The sequence below is a fragment of the Pituophis catenifer genome, unplaced genomic scaffold (assembly GCF_029215685.1).
Source record: "Pituophis catenifer annectens isolate HBS135680 unplaced genomic scaffold, rPitCat1.0.hap2 SCAF_2, whole genome shotgun sequence".
Classification (NCBI taxonomy): Eukaryota; Metazoa; Chordata; class Lepidosauria; order Squamata; family Colubridae; genus Pituophis; species Pituophis catenifer.
The window spans coordinates 179,139,667-179,161,210 of record NW_027256882.1 but is presented as its reverse complement, the minus strand read 5'-3'; the positions used below and the strand labels follow the sequence as shown (position 1 = coordinate 179,161,210).

At 40.1% G+C, this 21,544-nt stretch overlaps 1 protein-coding gene across 1 annotated transcript in view; it reads right to left on the bottom strand.

The window, feature by feature from the left end:
* Positions 1 to 20,466, bottom strand: part of ZSWIM4 (zinc finger SWIM-type containing 4) — a 32,011-nt gene extending 11,545 nt beyond the window's left edge. Inside the window, exons 1-4 of the mRNA XM_070935242.1 lie at positions 20,287 to 20,466; positions 13,529 to 13,730; positions 1,872 to 2,228; positions 489 to 637 (exon numbers count right to left, since the gene is read on the bottom strand). Of these exons, the coding sequence (XP_070791343.1) occupies positions 489 to 637; positions 1,872 to 2,228; positions 13,529 to 13,730; positions 20,287 to 20,466 (888 nt within the window). The remainder of the gene's footprint in view (positions 1 to 488; positions 638 to 1,871; positions 2,229 to 13,528; positions 13,731 to 20,286) is intronic.
* Between the last annotated feature and the right edge of the window lie 1,078 nt (positions 20,467 to 21,544).

Here is a 21,544-nt window from a genome sequence, read left to right as displayed (position 1 = left end):
TATATGTTGTATAAATGTTTGTTGTGTATATGTTACGTATGTCTTTTTTAATATTTATATTCAATAAAAACTACTTTAAAAAAAATACAAATGGAGCTTGACTTCCCTTTTCTGGCTGCATGGTAAGATACTTTAGTATTTTAAAACCTTACATTTTAAACTACCTAATAATATGCATATGGACAATTTTCAGATCATTTCCTAATACAGGCTGCCTCTTCATTCCAAGTCTGCAAGCAACTTCAACCCAGCATCTACAGGCAGTCCAACCATAGTTCAAACTTGGGACTTCCCCATCACCCCTGAAGGATAAAGCCCCAATTTGCACAAATGCTCTTCTAGTGGAAATATCTTCCTGTTGACAGGGCGGTGTTATCTCCACAATGAGACACAAAGATCCTTGCTCCATGGTAGCAGAGAAGAACAGTGCCATAGCTCTAATAATAGAAGAGTGATGGGCTGGGTAACAAATGAATGTCAGTTTTTACCTTATTGAACATTGACTGAAGCTGCTTGCTCGCTCCATAATAACCCCCATTGGACAGTAGCTGCTTCACTTGTTCTTGGATCTGCTCCTCATCCAAGTGCCAACAGTTTGCATCTTCAATGCCAGCACCAGCTGTGGGATCTGGAGCACCTGAGAGGAGATGGCCAAAGCATTAGATGCTACATATTACTAATCTTCTAATTTTGAGGGCATTGTACTTTTGTAGAAATTAACGAGGCCTAATTTCTGCTTAGATATTACACATAGCAAGTATTTTCAAAATGATTCCAAAGAAATGCTTCTGGCATGTTATTCATTAAGTGCATATTTTTCAGGCATCTGTGGGAAACTGACAAAAAGATGCTACTATTTCACAGAATCAATTTACTAAGGCAGCAGCATGGGTTTTATACTTTAAGAATAGCCTGAAAAAGGTCAAGCTGTAACAAATGACAAAAAGATATTTTGTTCATGAGTTCTGATGAACGTATATTACTATCCCATAATAATAATGGATGATTATTATGCTTCCAGAGAAGGGGATCCATAGTAATCAATCTTTAAATTTTAATTATTAAGAAAAGGTATTTGCAATACCAGTACATGATTATCTCAAAGGACAGTTATATACATTTTAAAAGGTTTATTAAGGGTGAAATGGAATCAATCAAAGATACACAACCTATGCAGTTGAGTAAAATTTGTTTATCATAAAAAGTAGGAATTTACAAACTTACAAAAGCTCCGAGACGGAATGATAAGAGCTAATGGAGTCAGTTTGGTAGTTAAGTACCAGTTTGGTAGTTTAGTAGTTAAGGCACCAGCCTAGAAACCAGGAGACTCCTAGTCCCACCTTAGACATGAAAGCCAGCTGGGTGACTGGTTAGGCCAGTCACTCACTCTTAGCCTAATCCCCTCACGGGATTATTGTGGGAAAAATAGGAGGAAGGAATATCAGATACATTTGCTACCTTGAATTATCTGATTAATGACCTTATGGTACTAGAATGTGATGGCATGCTGATTTTGTATCCAACTATTCTACTAATGGCAGTATGGTATTATTACATAATGAAAAATTAGTTTCTGTTTATAACTAAGACACTTTATTGCTTCTGCAACCTAATGCCCTCCCAGTATACTGAGATCTAGACACATTCTGGAATTCCCAGCTGGCTTTGACTAGGATTGATTGGAATTATGAATGAGACGTGGGGCTTTTTTCAGTTGTCAATTAGGAAGTCTTTTGAGTTCTTTCCTCCTGTTTTTTCATGCAGTCTTTCATGCTGGGTTGGGGACAAATAACCAAGACTGGCTGCTAGAGCCCCAACCTACAGCCATCCTCTGCCTCTCCCCAGGATCCAAGGCCAGCCCAACGTCATACCATGCACTCGGTTGATCTCAGAGCCCAGCAGCAGTATCTCATCAGCAAGCCTTTGAGCTGTCGGCAGCACTTCTGTGTGGTGGGCGCTGATCAGGTACTGCACAAACTTCTGTAGCTGATCCCGGTTCATTTGGGACAACGTCTCTGAGATAGGCAGGCGCAGCTCCACCTGGTGGGCATGCCGGATGCGATGCAGGGACAGAGCCACCACATGAGCACAATAGAAGATGTCCCGATTGTCACAGGCACAGCTAACCGATGTGATTTTGCAGCGGTCAAAACTGATGGAGACATGATAGCTGTGCTCTGGCTCACTGGGGCCGGGTGGTTCTGTCACAATACCACTCAGGTGGAAACCTGTGCATTCAGAAAGGAAGACAAACACCAGCAGTGAGTCTACAACTTGGAACAAAAGTCCAAACAAATCTAGAAGGCTGACATGGAAGAATAGCAGCATAATTACTTTTATTAGTAAAGTGAGCATGGACAGATTGGATTCTGAGGTGTAATTAGGATGTCAAATCTTAGGACTTTGAAGCAATATCACAAAAGCTGACCTACTGCCCATTCTGGGAGAGTCGTTCATAGAAGCATTAGCACCACCTCTGCAGTGAACAGAAACTGAAAGATTGACCAGGAATCTGACCCACAAGTGTTCTGTCCCCCTTCCTCACACAGGCAAACATAATACCAAGCATGCCTGCCAATATTTTATTAGATAAACAGATTAGAATTCTTGGCAGGCCAAGGTTTTGGCAGCAAACTGCCGAATGCCTGCCAAAACTGTTTTCACTCCCATAAAGCAGAAGAGGACTTATCTTCAGTCCGTTCCAGGAGCAACAAATTATCCACGAGACAAGAGATTAGTCAATGTTCAGTCCAAAATATATCCAAGCCGAATTTCAGAGATCACAATGTGACTTTTAGGGTTTAACTTTGTCCATCACAAAGCCTGAAGAGCAATCCCACCCACTTTTATTCCTGGTGGGGCGTGGCTCCGTGACTCAGCTCAATCTCCGGCCCTCCCACGCCTCTTCTGTTGCTGTGCACGCTTCTCCCTCCGACGCTGCCTGGGATCAAGCCAGGATTCATCATCCTCGCTCCTATCAATTGGTGCTTCGATATGCCTTCCTCCTGGCACATCCCAGGCTGTTCCTCCTGGTCTTCGGATGGAACCTGAGGCATTGCCAGAAAGGAGGGTCCTGGAGAGGGAGGCCTTGTCAGTTCCTCCCCATCACCTTCTGAGTCCTCTTCCTCTGTTAGGACAGGCTCAGGAGTCGGGGTCACAACAACAAGGGACTCAGACTGCTTTGGAAATAGCTCAATCATAATACAAGTCTTTCTGAGAAAGTATTGCCATTCCTATGGGTTATCTAGATGTGAGCTTTAGCATGAAGATGAAATCATACCCCTTCCAATTGGAAGCTTTTTCAGAGCTCCTCACCAATGTGTTTCCAACTAGTACTTCTGGAAGGGGTATGGAAAAGAGTCACAGACCGAAATAACAGGGGTGGAGGCAGAGGCTGCAGAATAGGGCCATAGGAGGGGCTGCTGGATTGCACTGACCAAGCAGATGAGTCATATGTGATGAAAGTGGGCACCCTCACCCAACCAGTTGGACACAAAGCCACACCCCTCCCCCAACTCTGCTGTGTCATTTCAAAGAAAGGATCCTCTGCTAGTACTGCCAGCTTGATATGGGTGACTCACATTAACTACTTGATCTGGACCTACACCCAGGTAAGCCATGCCCGCACCTCTGGGATAGGAGAATCACTGGCTATATGTGGAATAACTATAAATAGAGAAGGGATACATGTGAGGTAGTCAAGTGTAACCAACCGCCTCATGATGGACATGAAAAACAAAGCTTTCCAAATTACTTTCATCCCAGCACAGTCCAGGCACAATACATTATAATACATCACACTGGGAGGAAAAAAAAAATCTAGGTTGTACTTAAACATTCCAAGTAAATTGGGGCATACTGGCTCAATAGGATAGATCTGAAAATATCAGAGATCACATTTACTGTATTGGTAATTACAGACAAATTAGTAAATATTGGCTATTATAGACACAATGGCTAAAATAGCTTATGTTGTGCTAAAAATATGTAAAACTTTGGTGCGGTAACATGGGGATCTTTATGTAAATGAACTTTGGACATTTACTCCTGTTTTGAAAAACAAATAAAATAGCATATTCCAAAAAGATTCTTGCATCTAAAACTGCAAAATTATATGCTCTTACAATTTCTATTAACTTTATCTGAGTTTATAAAGGATTGAACCCTAACATGTTTTCTTCTCCTGAACAATACTTTTTTCAAGATGGATATGTTCAGGAATAGACTCATTTACACCAATAAAATTTTTGTAGATTAGTTTATTCTCACAAATATATCTCCAGTTTGTTTCAGAATATGTCTTGAACTTCAACTTTCAACGTTCTCAACTACCTTACCTGTATGTGTTTTCTATCACATCAGAAAGAAATCAGATCAACTTAAAATAGCAACAAAGGAGCTACATAGTACAGTATAAGAAAAGTCCAGCTGCAGATGTATGTCCCCAAAGGAGTTCCCAAAGAACTAGTCTTGGGACCTATTTGACTAATACTTTATTGATGAAATATAATGAAACCTGGAAGACAGGAAATTATAGGTTTTTCTTTCCCTCCGGATTTAGGATAAGGAAGGTGAGTGGATGATTTCATCAAGCAGAATGAAAGAAATGGAAAGAAAACCACATGTTCTGGAAATACCACATTTTAAATGATTAGCAAAGAACTGGTCATATGAAAATAATAAATGAAGAAAGAACTGAATTTTGCTCAGGCAAACAGTGACTATGAGTAAACAGCGTCATGTAGCTGCCAAGTATGGAGATGTCATTCTTGGTTACCTAAGTGGAGTAATTTATTTATTTATTTATTGGTTCGATTTATATGCCACCCTTCTCTGGAGATACAGGATGGCTTACAATGCATTAAGCAATAGTTTTCATACTGTTGTATATACCTGCTTAGTAGGGCTTTTGGCCCCTCCTAAGCGGTGTTCTTTTTTATACAAAGTCAGCTTATTGCCCCCACAAACTGGTCCTCATTTTACCTACCTCGGAAGGATGGAAGGCTGAGTCAACCTTGAGCCTGGTGAGATTTGATAATTTCAGGAAGCTTTGGGAAGCATTCATATTTTTGTATAGGTTCTCACAAGAGCTCATCAGGAGTGCAGTTCTGGTCACCCATTTTCAAAGAAAAATAATTCCAACTGGAGCTGGTGCAAAAAGGAGCCAACTAGCATACTTAGACTACAGAACAATGATTCAAAGGAAGCTAAGATAATGATGATGCAAAAAGATAATGCAACAAGATAATGCAAAAACAAACAAACTAACTAACTAAAATGCAATTAATAATTTTAGATCAGAAACTTGGGAGTTGTGAACATGAACAAAAGATAGAAATACTTATTTCATAAAATTTAATATCACATTTATAAAATATTCAATTTTATTAAAAGAATTATTTCAATCTTTTGGCCACCATTTTGTACCTGGCTTGATATCTTTAGCTATCATTTTGTACTTCTCTGTTTTGGGGATACCAGATTATATAGTTAAAAACAACCAACAAACAACACTAGGACACAGAATTAGAAACAGGAAATAAAAATTTAAAATTAATGGAGAAACATAATGACTGTTCAATTGCTCATAAAATAGTGCAATATCTATAATGCAGTTCTTACTACTGTTTACTGAGCACATTACTAAAGGAAACAAGAATTTAAGATTCTGTAATATTAGGAATTTGCTCTGTTGGGAGCAAATAGGAGCCAAGCACTGCAGGTTCACTCTACTTAAGAGACTGATTATATTATTTGGTATGGGAGAAACATTACTTTTTAAAGCTTGGATTTTTTTAAAAAAAGGCATTTAAATCTGCAAATTCAAATTCTTACAATTGTATCAATAACTACCAGTAAAAGTCCAAATAATGAGGGTTCCTTCTGCCTTAAAAATCACTGCCCCAAAGTTGCAGGGTTTTACTACTGCATTCATAGACAGTGGAATGTTTAAGACAAAAGGGCACATCCCACTGGCAGTGGGGCCTTTAACAAGATTATATCCAAGTATGAAAAACTGATGCAATAAGCTGTTACAAGAGGTTTATTATTTGGGATTATACCATAGCCACATTGGGGAGGGCAGCTATAAAGCCATGGACCTCTCTCTATATATTCTTACAGTTATTCTTTGGAGATGGGGAAGCTACAAAATAATCAAAATAATGGATCTAAACCCAGATTATGTAATTATGTAGTACAAGAGTCTGGGACTCTGTCATTTCAATTTTTGCATATTTATGTTCTAGGATTTCAGTTTAGAAAGAGATCCACTATACAGTATAATTTGAGGAAGCATTTTGTAAAATGGTCATATGTAGAATGGACTGTGCGAGCTATTTATATTATAGATGAAATAAATCTAACTTTCTATAATTAAAGACTAAATATATAACTTTCCTGAAATCAAACCACCATTTTCAACTGCATATTAACAACCAGTATTTTCTCAACTGTACTCAACTGCTGTCAAGGTTGGTACTAGAGCAAAGCATTATTATCTTTCTTTCCTTTTCCCCTTTCAAGGAGCAACATTTACAGTATCATAATATGCTAGTGTAATTCATTTTTTTTCTGTCTCATTGGTGTATCAGTAACTATGTTTGGATGATACATTTCCAGTTTGTTTCAATGAACTGCATTAAGAATCCCCTGGGCATATTTGAAACTGACTCTATGCAAGTCCTGCTGTGCCAAAACAGGCCCAATGTTCTCGTACACTTCTTACAATCACTGTAAAGTGGGCAGTATCAGCCTTTAATATTTTAACTTTATTTTAGGGTCCCCCCCAAAAAAAGAGGTTTTTTTATCTGTTTCAAACACATGGCATATTCAAAATATTCAATATGTAAACAGCCTTGCAAAACTGGCTTTTCCCTCATTTAGAGTACTTGTATCATTAAGCTAAAGCTTGAATAATTTGAATGCATAATGCAAAAAGACTATAGAGTCCCTAAAAAAGGTCCAGAGGCTTGAGTTGGAGTGAGTGTATGTGTTTGTTCCCAGTTTAGGCTTCAGAAAGTTCCGAATTTTAAGAGAAATGCAGTGTAGTAAATTATATGAAGAAACCATGTGGACCTGATGCAAAATATTTTAAATCTTATTTTTCCATTTTTACCTAAGAATAGCTTTTGCAGCTGACAAGAGCTTGTCTTTCATCAGACACTTTTCTCACCATACATCAGAATTTATAATGGGTAAAAGGATAACTGACAGGGCAAAAGTAATCAGTTCTTCTGTCACTCCTACTAGTGTCAAATTCATGGCAGCTTAGTTTGTTGAACATACTCCCATTTTTTTCATATTAAGTAGAATAAATTTCTTTTTAGAAAGTTTATTTTTAGCAATTGTAAAAAAGATTCCATTTGGAGTGCTAGCTTGGGTGATTTAGAATTCCAGATGCAAAATATTTTGTAAAATGCACCTGCTTTTAAATGGGATTGTGTGATGGCTCCAGCATGCCTTCCATTGAAAGCCAGTGAACGAGGGGGGCAAATTTTTAAGATAGATGGGATCAAACCAAAAGGCTCTTATGTCTCAGCCTTCCATCCTTCTGAGGTAGGTAAAATGAGGACCTGGATTGTGGGGGCAATAAGCTTTGTATAAAAAGAACACCGCTTGGGGGGGCCAAAAGCCCTACTAAGCAGGTATATACAAAAGTATGAAGGCTATTGCTTAACGCATTGTAAGCTGCCCTGAGTCTCCGGAGAAGGGCGGCATATTAATCTAACCAATAAATAAATCGAACCAACAAATGTCAAACCAAACTCAAAAGACAGCACATCAAATTTAGTAGGTCCCTAGAATGATACTGCATTGCCAGTCATTGCTCTAAACTAAAACATTCAGGTCAGGAAAGAAAAACCATCTGCTAAGGTTCTGTTAACTCAGGGGTATCCAACCTTGGTTAACTTTAAAGACTTGTGGACTTCAACTCCCAGAATTCCTGACCCAATGTGGGGAATTAACTGTGTCCACTTAAAAGGATTCTTTTGAGCCACTACAACAGCTTTGCAGAGTTTGAGTGGATAGAACGTATAATTAAACTAAACAGGCATGGAAGAGGATTTGCCATCTGTGAGCAGTTGCAGTTGAGCTGTCACTTAACGGGAAGCTGACTTTAAATGGATAGCCAGACACAGAGAACATCCCAAAGAGGTGTCAATTGCAGAATCAGGCAGTCCTCAATGTTGAGTGACATAATAATTTCATGCAGGAAGAAAAACTAACACATAATTCTACCCTGGGCTTTGATGAAATCTGAAAGCAGATGATCACTATTGGCAAATCCTATCATCTCACTGAAGTTCTGTTACATGTTTCCTTTTGCCGGTCTTGATATTATTTTGAGCCAATTTCACTGGAGAACTGGAAATCTGTTTCACCTAAAGTAAAAAATTCCAAGCTCTACTTGAAAGATACACCAAAGACTTTTCCAAGTACCACAACCTTATGGTCTCCAGGTTGGTTGTCAACTTCTCTCATTACTAGTCAGCATGTTCATAGTTTTAAATACTGAATTTCCTCTCCCCCACCTCCCTACTTAGACAAGGTAGATATTTGTTAATGTTCCATATTTACATCTAGCTTGAGAATTTAGAAATTTATTTTTAATTGGATCTAGTGGTAATGGATAAACTCTTTGCATAACTAGTTATTTTAATTTACCAAATCCTTCAGTTCATGGCCTGGCTATAATCAGCACTAAGTAGGAGAGAAGGTCAAATATGTTTTAGACAAGTCTTACATAATCCTGTAAACTTCAAATATGTTGAGTCTCCCATTCTCATAATTCCTAAATTGTGTTGGCCGTCATATGGTCTCAAGATAGAACTAGACAAATGGATGGAGGCTAGATGCTATCAAGAGAAACTAGTCTTGAATCAAATGGTAGACTGTATAAGTCACTATTCTTTTTCTTCTGATTAACTATGATGTATAGAAAACGGAAAGTGCCCTGCTGTGGAAAAACTCCTTAGCCTTTACAGAGTCATAGTTACCTAGTGAACCTCCTAGCTAGCTGAACTATCTAAATTAATACTAACATAGTTATCTCGAAACACCACATCGCCAAAGTTTCCCATGAGGCATATGGAGCTAACTTCTGAGTAAACTCATTCAGACTGCACCATAGAAAGAACACCAAGATCACAGGGCATAGGATGAGTCTTTAAACAATCTACCTCCTAATTTCTACATAATATATCTTATTTATCAAGCACATTTCAAGTATTCAATATGCTGGACACATTAATTCTTACAGTCACTCTAAAGTAGGCAGTAGCAGCCTCATGTTATAGGAGGGTGGGTGAGTACAAGAGAAAAATGGATTGCTTAAAGCCACTAAACAAGTTTATGGCTGCAATGCAAGAGGAACTGGGGATTTCCTGCTATGCTGTAAGGCTCCCACTCTAAGCCACTTCATCAGCTTTTCACAAAATACTCTTTGTTAAACAAGTTTTGAACATTTATAACCATACTAAAATATGACCTTGGATTTCATGATACAATGCTATCTGTGTAGGCCCTAGGAGTTTCCCAGAGCTCTGAATAATTTATGGAGTGTTGCAGTGAAGATGACAGCGTTGGCCTTTCTTATTACTAGTGGAAAAAGACTTGGTGTCAGCTTCAAAGTAAGGAGGGGACAAGGAGGGGAGAAAGAGGAATGTGGCTCTATAATCGTATGCCAGTCATCCAGGACTAGAAACCTGTGCCCTTACCCCACAGAGCAATTGTTGGTTGCAGCTGGTTCTGCATCTCATAGATAGGTGGATGGCTAGAATTTGGGACGCTAATTCTCCATAGGATGCTTAAAAATCTGCTTGCCTGTTTATGTAGGAAGTAAAGGTAAGTGCTGTAACTTAAGCAGCACTTACGTTGAACTCATTAAGACTATAATGAGTTCAAACTGAAGCAAAAAGAAAAAATCAAGCTAAAAATCCACTGAGAGCATGTTTGCTGTTAACATGTTTTATGGGAAAAACTGAGTCAATCCTAATGTAATATTAACTATAGGATTATCCTTGCCCACTTTGTTAAAGAGTATCACAACATTTATCTATAAAAGTACATGCAATTTTATTAGTTATTAAATGTAAACAAAGAGACCCAGTTTGGTATAGTGGTTAAGACACCTAGCTATAAACCAGAAGACCATGAGTTCTAACTCTGAATTAGATACAAAGCCAACGGCTTGATCTTGGGCCAGCCACTTTCTCTTAGTCCTAGAAAGCAAGGGCAAACCACTTCTGAAATCTTGCCAAGAAAACTGCAGGGACTTGTCCAGGCCAGGAGTAAAATCTGAGTCAAAAGGTACCAAAAAACAATGACGATGAAATAAACAAAAGAGTGCAAGTTTTGAAGTATTTGCTAGCACTTCGCCCACCATATAAAGCATCTTCATAGAAGGCATCTCTCAGTAAAATATTTATGGCACTTCCAAGCACTTCTGGAAATGTAAGTACTCAAGAAGACAGAGGCTTTTATACTCTCGGAGCAAGATATATAGAATAAGTCTAATCTCTAAAGAAGTATTTCAGAGACTAGTTCATACACAATCTGGGAATTCCAGGGAATAGTTGAAGCGTGTAATCGAGGATAAGAAATTATAGGACAATAAAAGTCCAAGCTGACACAAGAGGAACAGAAATCAATGTAAATATTTATATTAATCTTACCTCTGTGTGGCCTAGAGCTATTAGACAACCTGTGATAATCAGCTGAGAAGGGCTACTTCCATATTTCTTCCTATATTCATGCAATGAACATACAGACAAAAACTAGCAGCTGCTTTGCAGCACTTCACAATGGAAAGACAACTCATGACCCACAGATTCTACCTCCGTCAGCATTTAGATGGGCCACAGAAAAGCAGCTGAATAACATGTTCTCAAGAAATGTATGTGGGCTGGAGGGGATACCAGATACCACATACCAGAACCACTACCTTACTGTAAAAGGAAAACACTCATTAAGTACACCAAGCCTGATTTACTTACTATATGCTTCTCAAAGAAATTTCTTTTAAAAATCAGATTGCATTTTTAGATCTCTTTTCTTGGGAGCAAACTCTTTTGAACTCAGTGGGAGTTTAGAATAGGCATTCAAAGAAGTAAATTACAACCCATTTTAAGATCAACTGTGATATTTGAAACAACAAATAAATGTCCAGTGAGCTATTTTTTAGAGAGGGACATTACATCTCTGGGCTAAAATGTGTAACTTTCTGGATGAAGACTACATTTGGTTTTTGAGTGACATAGCAGGACCTGCACTCTAAAAGGTAATGGAAAGGGCCACAGCAAACACTAGATTTGATTTCATTAACATGTAATTAAAGTTGTAGTTAATTTAAGTACTCTCCAATGAGTACGGTATTTCATCATGTCCCTTCACATTCAAATTATAATTTAATAACTACTTTAGGGAACCTCGAGCAGCTTTGCCTAAAGCTTTCAGGGCAGACATGTGGCTCTGCATCCTCAGGTTGTATATTTCTGCTTTAGATTCTTGATTCCAAAATCAGAGGTCAGCTGAGGGAAGTGTAAGAAATTCCCAAATGAACTCCCATCATTATGGCAGTAGGCAAACTCAGCAACATTTGTGCTCCAACTTGCTTTAATATATAGAAAACTATGGAGGAGAGAAAAGACTCTTTGTTCTACAGTGTAGGTGGATATTTTGACCATTTATAGGAGCCCATCCCACAGAGCTCACTTACAGAAGTTCATAAACAGGAGGGTAGCTGAGATGCAGAAACTCTATTTAACAATAAACTCTATTTATTGTTAATACCAATGGAGCTATAGTCGTCTGCAGTTAAAACACTAGAAATTGCTTAACAGAAACCTTTGTTAAATGAGAGAAAATGAAAACCATTTTCACAATGGACAGAGATCTCTTACTCTCCCTTCAGCAGAAGACCAATTAACTGAGTCAAATAATCATTCGCCCTGTAACCTCTTTCATAATGGGTTCAATAAACAGCAATTATACATATTAACTGTACAAGGATAAAATCTGGAATCTGGAATATAAGGACTTTTGTTCTTATTCAAAGAAGACGAACTAAAATGGTTCCTAAGAACGGGGTGGGGGTGGAGGTGGGGGTAAGTAAACTTTCATGTTTAGATTTCCAAGTTTAGGAGCAAGAATTGGCTCCGTCTATTATGCATATTAACTGGGGCACAAGTGAGATTTATTACCTCTTCAGTGTTTCATCATAATTTTCCAGAACAATTATTCATTGTACATGGTTATATGGAGAAAATGCACACAGCTCTCCATGTCTGAAAACTCAAATACTACATTCACACATAGCATTAAGCCATGATTTGCTTAATCTGAATTTGTTGAATAAGCAACAACTGGCTGCTTGTAATTTAATTAATGTCTCTCAAATTCAAATTTAACACACACAACCAGGTTGATTATTTGGTAACAGAATGAAAAGTGGTTTGCCAGTGTGTTCTTCCAGAATACTTTGTGGCTTCCCAGGATTGCCTACTGCTATCAGATTTCCTAGTGGTCTCCCATCCAACTCTGCTTAGCTTTTTTTAAGGTCAACCAAAACTGGTCAAGAACCCCCAGCATGCATAATAATTCAGCATTTACATAGGCTCTACTGCCTATGTATGGATATTCTTTTTTTTTTCAGCTGAGGTCAAAGAGTTCTGATATAGGGGAATAAATAGCTTCCAAGGCACATGCATTACAAGGGGCAGCCCTTGTACAACTAGTGCAAAAAGCAGAAGCTAAACCATCATCTTGTAGTTACTAGAAATGTAGCAGGAGCCAGGCTGAATGATTCCTTCCATGGAAAATAACATTAACTTTCCAATTTTCAGCCTTTAAAAGTTGGTTTGTTCTTCTAAACGTCCAGTGATGTTTTCTGATTGCTTTTTTAAAATTATTATTGAGGCTTTTCTGTCTGATTGCCAAGAAAGATACAAATTGTAGAGGATTTTTTAAAATTGCATGTCTTTATTATAAAACACTTTGACCGCTCAGTGAATTAAGGAAAAGTCAAAAGAACAGTCAATAAAGTAAAGATTATTTTCAGCACTGCAGTCAAGGGTTTGCAATTTACAATCTCTATAGCCTTTGTCATTATTGCTATATATAAAACTTCAAGAACCATAGTATGACTGGAATACAGCAAACTGCTGATCTCACAAAAGCAAATATGGTGTTTGGCTGTCCTGTTGTTTTGGATACATCATCTATGATGATGGACTTCCATCTTGGGTTATAAAAAAAAAACCTCACAATTTTATACATAACTACATGCAATTAAAAATCTAAGTAAGTTCATTTCGGTATGAATGTAAGCTGGAACTACAAAATCCTTTCATTTATTTTTATTTCTTTATTCCAATTACATAGCAAAGAAAAAATTCAGATGCATAATTAATGGTTTACAAAACAATCAATAAAAACATGGATATCCTTTAAAAAATCATTGCGGATTAGCACAGCCACGTTCCATCGTGTAAATACAATTTTCTTTTTGAAAAACTAAGTTACTTACCTACTTGGAGGACACGGTCAACAGCACCTGACTGTAGCAAATTCAAGCCACGGTTAAAGGGTACACGAGAGTCTCGCTCACCCTCTGGGGGATGATAGCCAAGGGAAGAGTACATGCATATTTCCCGTTCACTCCGTGGGAAGGACCAGAACACTATGCGCTTCTGAACAGGTTCTGGGACACGGGAAAAACGTTCTTCAACCTGTACAAGAGGGCGAAGAAGGAAGAGAGACCATTAGACGTTCTAAGCTACTTTAAGCAGGGATCTGAGGTTCAGTCTTATGCTGAATCCAAGGTAAACAACCTTTGAGCCATATACAATTCCTCAAACCCTATATTAAGTAGCAACAGAGCACTCCTAGACACCCTCACCAAAATTTGCAACAAAACCACTACTTCAATTTATAGAATTCAGGGGAAAAACAAATCCCCCAAACTCATAAAACAATTGAAAAACAGGCTTAAATATTTTCTCTTGTCAACTCTGATTGTATCTACATTATGCCTTTAGAGAGTTAAAAAAGTGCACTGGTAGACAGGTTGTCATCCCCTGTCCTACATGATGAACCTGTCAGCTGTTCACAGCACACACCAGATGCATCAACTGGGATACAACCTTTTTTTTTTAAGATTACTCAAATTATGGTATTTCCTTCAACAGATCGTCAGAAGAAGTGCCAAGTTATAGCACTGCTTCCCCATCCCAAAGCTTTTTATGATGGATTTCTTTGCTGTAATAACTTTGATTCCCCCCCCCCACTTTACTTTGATTAGTCCTGCTGTGACTATCATAATGATCAAGAATACTTTGGAGAAAACATACAAGCATGAGATAGAAGAACAAAGAGCAGCATTTCCTGGGTCTCTCCTTATGGGGATAGGCCAATCAAGTGTTCTTTTAAGGCATCTTAGGACTGGAGATAAATACTTCAGTTCCAAGATAAACTTGCACTCCCTTTCCACAGAAGCCTCCAAAATGGCTAAAAGATCAGATTTCTATAAGATAAGGCCAAAACCGGCTTCCTTCTATGCATTATGCCATATTTTGCCACTCTGGCATATGATTAACAAACCACGCTGAATTGCTAGATTTAGCATCCAATCAAGCATGCAGCCAAGCAGGGATCTGCAATTCAACCCTTCCTTCTCTTCCGCTCTTCTGAGAAGAAGGGCCAAATATTGAACTACATTTACTTCAGGTTGCGTGGGAAGAAAGATTGAATATGACGGGAAATGGGGAGGGATACTGAAAACCACAGGCCTGTCGCAGGGCTGAAAGAGGAATGCAAACAGCCAAGTGTCCTTCACTATAGGCAAGAAACATAAAACCCACACAGTGGCTAGAGAACAGCTGGTTGCTCAGGAGGTAAAAAAGGAGCCATGCTGAGGTCTGGACTGAGCCTGTCTCCTTTAGCAGCAGTAGCACTCCTGCCTCTCCAAAGCATTGTGGCTGCAGGGACAGATAAGGGAGAGGACTGAAGAATTAAGCCTGGGAATTTCCCTGTCCATGCTAGTCAAGCCCCCTGTTAGGTTCAGCTTCTCCTTGTGGTGATAGCTCTGGTTGGTTTAGACATTTTGATTTTAAAGTAGCTTAAATATTATAGGAAATTGATCTCCCACTCCTTGGCCCTTGAACTGTTTCCTGCATTAGGTCCAGCCACCACTCTTTGGAAAGTGATACCATCCTGGGGGTAGAAGAATGCCCACATGGTTCCTATACTGCTCTTCCATTTCCCCAATTTACAATTTGAGGTAGATTTGACATCTTTTATGCAGCAAGGATGCTACATAACCTAACCAGGATATCAATTGCTGGAGGAATGCAATCCTTAAACTTAACAGGGGTTATTGGTGTTGCAAGGATATTTACAAAAAGGGCAACAAAAGGGAGGGCAGAGGGAGAAACAGCATACACTGAGAAAAGTGCAAAGGATTAAGAAGCCAAGGATAGGGAAAAGGTATTTTATCTGAAGGCAGATCCAGAACATTTGAATATTTACTTAGCTTTATCCCATTTTCCATTATTCCCTACAACTTCCTTCCACATATAATTTCATTCTGCCATGTTGGTTTCAAGTTACTACATTATTATATATCACTCCTTGTTGCACTTTGGGCCTGTGAGAGTCTTTGGCCATTGTCTCTCCAGCACACTTTTCTCAATTCTCGTCTCATTTTTTCAGGCTTTCATTTCTCATTCAGCCTCATTCATATCCAACAAGCTCATATCTGAAAGGCTCATATCCAACAGATAACCATCAGATTCTGGAGGCTTTTGGCATTGCTTCTTATAAGAATCTGAAGCAAGTTGGAAAACAAAAGAATTTTCAGCTTTTATTTGCTTTGTTTCAAGGACAGCCATGCACACAGGACTACAAGGGGGTGATAGCAACAAGGAGAGACACTTACCCAGGACATCTTAGTTCCTATATAGTGTGCTGGCTGGAAGATATTATGTGAGTTGCAGACCAGGCTGGAGAAGGATGATTTGAATAATCACAGACTTATTCAGTCCATAAGTTCTGCTAAATCATGAATTGGTTAAACACTGTTTGCTGAATAAACCAAATTGGCTAGATTCACTCGCATAGCAATAGGCCATAGCTCCCAGTTTACAAACTGCAATGGCGGGATTTATACAACACAAACACCAAAACAATGAAGAGGTGAAGGAAATGGCCTTGAAGCAAGCAGGAAGAATTGCTACTAAGGCAATGATCAGATAAGTGGATTTGAGTCCATTCCAATACTTATTTGAGAAAATGTCTTGGTCTGGCATACCTAACGATATAGGGCTCAAACCCACATTAATGCTTATAACGTTGAAAAAACACATTCTGTATGCAAAGATGCTAGTTTGGTTGCTTATTTTATCACTCAATCCAATTCAGGGGTTTGATAGCTCTGGCAGGCTTGCAGTTTCAACACAAGAGGAAGGGGATTATGGATGAGTGTCACTGTTCTTGTCACCCTTAACAGAGGAAAAGTGGGCATATGTCTACCAGCAAAAAAAATATCTCCAACTAATTTCAAAACAGAGTTTTCTACAGGTTTCTGTCACATTCCTATAAACTGAATCTTTGATACAGAGAAATGCCCCTAGAAGCCAAAACTTTGTCAAGCCTCTTAGGCTGTACTTGACGAATTCAATCTGTGTAAAACTGGATTCTCTGGAATATCGCGTCACCAATAAGGCACACATCCAGCCTCAATATGACACTGCCTTTCAGCAATCTTCTCCATGTAATCACCTTGACTTGGTGAAGTTCCTTCCTCTTCAATCAGCTCAGATATCTTAACTGAACTCTCACATCTTATCCCTGTGCTGAAATATTCTGCTATGACTGTCCTTCTAAAATCAGGCTTTGCCAGCAGCCTTCTTTCATTCTTCTACATGCAACTTCCTCTATTCTCCCGGTGCTATCCTCATCATCTGTGCTAATACCAGAAACAACCTGCCCACTAGAGTTAAGAAAAAATCATTTTCTTCCATGCTTCTGCAGAATTATATTTTACATATTTCTCTAAAAATAATGTACAAATTAAACTAGCTTTAGATTTCCCAATATTTGATCAATACTTCTGTCATCCTTTAATTACATTCTGCTCTTATACAAGGCCCAGATTCTGTGTTTTCTAAGAAGAAAAGGGAGCACATTCTTTCTACGAAGAACACTGCCAGATAGTGTCACATATTTAATATTAATGGCAAGAAGGACAGAGAATAGGAAATCTAAATTTTTACTATTCTTCTCCCATTTGGAAAAGGAACATGGAATCAAATCTGACTAATCTGAAGGTACAATCATTACTACCAAATTACGAGACCTTCTGCACAAACCTCAATGAAATAAACATGTCATGAAAGCTGCAGCCATATCTTTCATTGGGTCCGAACAAGAGAACATCCCCATTGATTTCAACTCATGATTTATCAAGGGCACATTCTGTATTCTAAACTGCATCTCAGCCAATATCACTTCACCCCTTATTACAGTCAGATTACTTCCCTTTCGCTAGCATAGGAATAGGTTCAAAGAAAGAATATAATAAAAGAAACATTGCAGAGATTTTGTGGTTTCATAGAGATGGACGCAAATAAGCATATACCAAGGCTGACTCCTCACTGAACCAGAGTGCAAATGAGTTCACCTAGCTCTTTAGATGGCAAGTAGGTCCTCTTAGGACAAAAACATCACTTCATTATACATACATACATACATACATACATACATACATACATACATACATTGCTAGAAATGTCAGGAGAGGGTATTTACAAGAAGTTTGCTTCTAAAATGTATAATGCTCTTTAAATGAGGAATGCTCTTCAATTGAAGAGCCTTCCATCATATAAACTGCATATCTACAGCAGAAAAAGCCAGACACAGGCATACCACTTGAATGAGAATCCAGACAAAGGTAATGGCTATTACTTTGCTAAATTCAAGTCAAAGTTGTTGCAATTATAATGACAATTCTCCTTAGGATGAAGCCTCAGGTTAAAAAGGTGATTTCTTCTTGAAAGAGCTTCTGATTCAATAATATATTCAACCACTCCTCTCAAAATAAAAATTGCATTTCCAAATTGAAAAAATTATACAGCAGTCATGGGTTTCATCATCTTCCTAATTCTCTTCCCCAACCCAATTTATTCTGTGTCATAAAGTTGTTTTGTCTGGTGGAAAAACCGAGGGTGCAATGTGGGGCAAAAAGAAAAGCAGTCATGTTTCTATTCTTATATAAACGCGCACACTGCTGGAGATGTAAAGTTATGCCAACCCGCTTAAAAACCATCATGCAATTTGGATCCCTTGGAACTCTCTACCTTGCTATATCAGAAGTATCAAGGGCCTTTTAAAACGAAGTGTGAAACTTTGCCCCGGTGAAACTTTTTTTTTTAAATTGCTGTGATGGAATCTTTCCCAGGCTAAATAATAGTAACAACAACACTTTCCAAACCAGATATCATCTGCATTCTCTCCCATTTCAGGTGTGCACATGCTTTGACTTGGGAAGTTTCACCTGCTGATGTCAGTGACAAGCGACTCTTGTTGGACTAGTTTCTCAGCCCAACACGGAAATTATGTCTCCTTGTATGAACTGTAGCTGCTTACAAGGAATGTTCTGCTTGATGGAAAGAAATAACTAAATTCTGATGTCCAAGAATAATGGGTAAGCACGATTCTATTCAATTTCAAGAAGGGGGCAGAGAGGGATGAAGAGACAAATGCCCACAGAGCAAGCCAAGCCTCTCCCCACCCACCTGTAAGAGTATCGAGATTTCACTTTCACTTGGGTTTTGCCCAGACTAGCCCCAGATCTCCCAGCTACATCATGTCTGCTTAGTTTCAGCTATCTCCTATTTCTCATGCTTTGTTCCAGAAAAGGCCTTGGGAAAAAAAAACTAGTTACCATAACCACTTCCTACAGACTGAACAGCATAAGGGCATCAGCTTGTGAAGAGAAAGCCTGGTACAGGAAAAGAAAAAATAAGAAAACTCGTGGAAAAACACAGAGGGAAAAACCACAAATAAAAGTTGAACTGAACACATAGGCAAGTTACCAAAACCAAAAGATATTCATTTAAAGCATTTTCTCCTACTGTAGTCCAGTCCATCAAGAGATTGTCAGAACTCACATTTAGTAAGAATCAGACCAAAAACTGTGGCAGAACAGGAGTGGCTCTTCATGTCGTCAAACAGCAAGCAAACTAATAAAGAGGGGTTCCAATGAAAAAGTTATGGAGAATTCAAACATTTGTCACCTGACAAATACAAGACCCACCATAGTCTGGATAAACCACCTGCTCTCTTCCCTTCCCTTGCAAAAGCTGTTTTATATGGAAGTCTACACACACACACACACACACACACACACACACACAATGATCCCAAACACAATTAAAACTTGACCCCAAGGAAAGGATGCTACAAGTTTACAGAGAATGTAAAATGAACTATGAGCAGCCAGCCGATAGATTCCAGCAACAGGAAAAGGGGCAGGAGGAAGGACAAAAAGGAGAGAATGTGGTTTTGCCTTGCAGCTAAAGAAGAAAAAGGACAGTCCCTGAAGGAAATTTTGGGTGGGGGGGGGAGGACAAATGGAAGGAAAACTAGTGGAAAAGTGGCAGGTTCAGCTAGGCTTTGTTCCAGGTATCCAGGGAAAGAAAGAAAGCGGGCTTTTCCTGCTCCTGTGCTGCTAACAGCATCTTAAAGGTGCCCAAGTCAGCAGGTGAAGCGCTTTTTCCACATTGTGCGCGACCACTCTCGCCACCTATTAACGTTTTGCACGTCGCCCTATTGTCAGAGGGGCTGCCCCGACAGAGATTTTGGAAGCTGGCATTTCTGGCTTAAGCCCTGAAGGAAGCCATCTCCCACCCCTCCTCCCCACCGGCGGATGGGGTGAGGGGGTGGGGGGAGAAAGAAGAAGAGAGAAGCCTTTCAAAAGGAGTTCAAACGCGGGTCGAGAAGCCTCTCCTGCGCCGAGTGGCCCCTCTCCCTCCAGCAGCCCCCTTTGCACTTCGGGGGTGGGAGGCTGCGGGGGAGACTTGCAGGCAGCTTTGCGCCCCAGCGGCTCCCTCCGGAGGAGGAGGAGGAGGCGGCGGCGGCGGCGCAGGCGATTTAAAGAGACTCTCCGGGGCTGCGGCTCCTTCGCGAGGTCCAGCCGGCATCCCAGCCGCGGAGCGTCAGAGGCGGCCGGGAGGGGAAGCCAAGAGCGTGGCGCTGCCCCGTGGGGGGATCTGTCCTTCCTCTCACCTGCTCGAAGGCCCAAGTTTCGGCCACCCGCCGGGCGCTCAGGTCCAGAAGCGTCTCGACGGCAGAAGAGGTGGAAGCGGAAGGGGGGGAGGAGGAGGAGGTGGCGGCGCCTGGTCCCGGTCCCGGGTCGGGCTGCTCCCCAGGGGCGCCGCACCTGCGCTTAGCGGGCGGAAGCTCCATAGGCCCGGCCGATCCCCGGCCTCTCCTGAGCACCTTCCCGAAAACCCACCAGTGGCGGCCCGGGCCCAGCCCGGTCAGTTGGTCGTTTCTCTTTCTGTGGGCGGCGGATACGGCCCCTTTAAGGAGCTCCCACAACAATGAGCTCGACGGCTGCTGGTTCCCTGGACCTCCCTTTTCTCTTCACCCGCTTTCTATTGGGCGGTGTGCGAGAGAGAGGCTTGTACAGATTGGCCGAGCTCGGTTGCCAATCAAGGAGGAACAATGCACGCCCCCATGTTGTGGGGCTTTAAAAAAAGAGAGAATAGGAGCTGTCTGGAAAAAAGGATGTCAATCAAAGGTCGGGAAGCCCCCCAGCCAATCAGGCAAGACAGGAGACCAAGGCCCTTAAGATAGGGTTCTATGTGGGCGTGGCCTACGCCGCGATCCTTCCATTCACAACATTCTGATGCCGGCTGGGAATGGCAACAATGTAACGAGCTGGGGGTTGAGCCGAATTCCGGCTCAGGCTGTCTCTATACCCCGCCCGTCACTTCCCCGGGTTCATCTTTGCCGGACCCTCTTCGGTCTTTTTCATCGGAACCTAGAAAACGAGGGTGGGGCCTGAGTTGATGTGGTTATTGTCTTTAAATATTTTTCGGTGAAAAACAAAATAAAGACTTATACTGAATGTAAGAAAACAAAAACTTGCCAATTGAGTTGTTACAGAGAGTGAAATTATGCTGACAGCCTGATACCGAGAAAATTTAAAAGCTCAGTAGAAATGTGTGCGTTCCTCAGAAGCAAACTCCTCTTAAGGTAGTAATCCTCTGAACAAAGTTTGTGTAGAATACACTGAGTTGGCCTCCTGTCTGCATGTTCAGTGAAGCATTGCTATCCCTTCTCAGCCCAATCCAATAAATATGCTTGTTCAAATATCCCTTTGATTCTAATAGGCCGGGTTACAATATCAAAAGGGGAATCTGGCATTAGTCATAAAGCCTTTTCTGCAATAATCTACACATTGAAATAAGAAACGCAGAATGTGTCCTTGAAAAAAGAAATCAAACCTCCGCAGTTGAGCAATATCAATCATAATTCC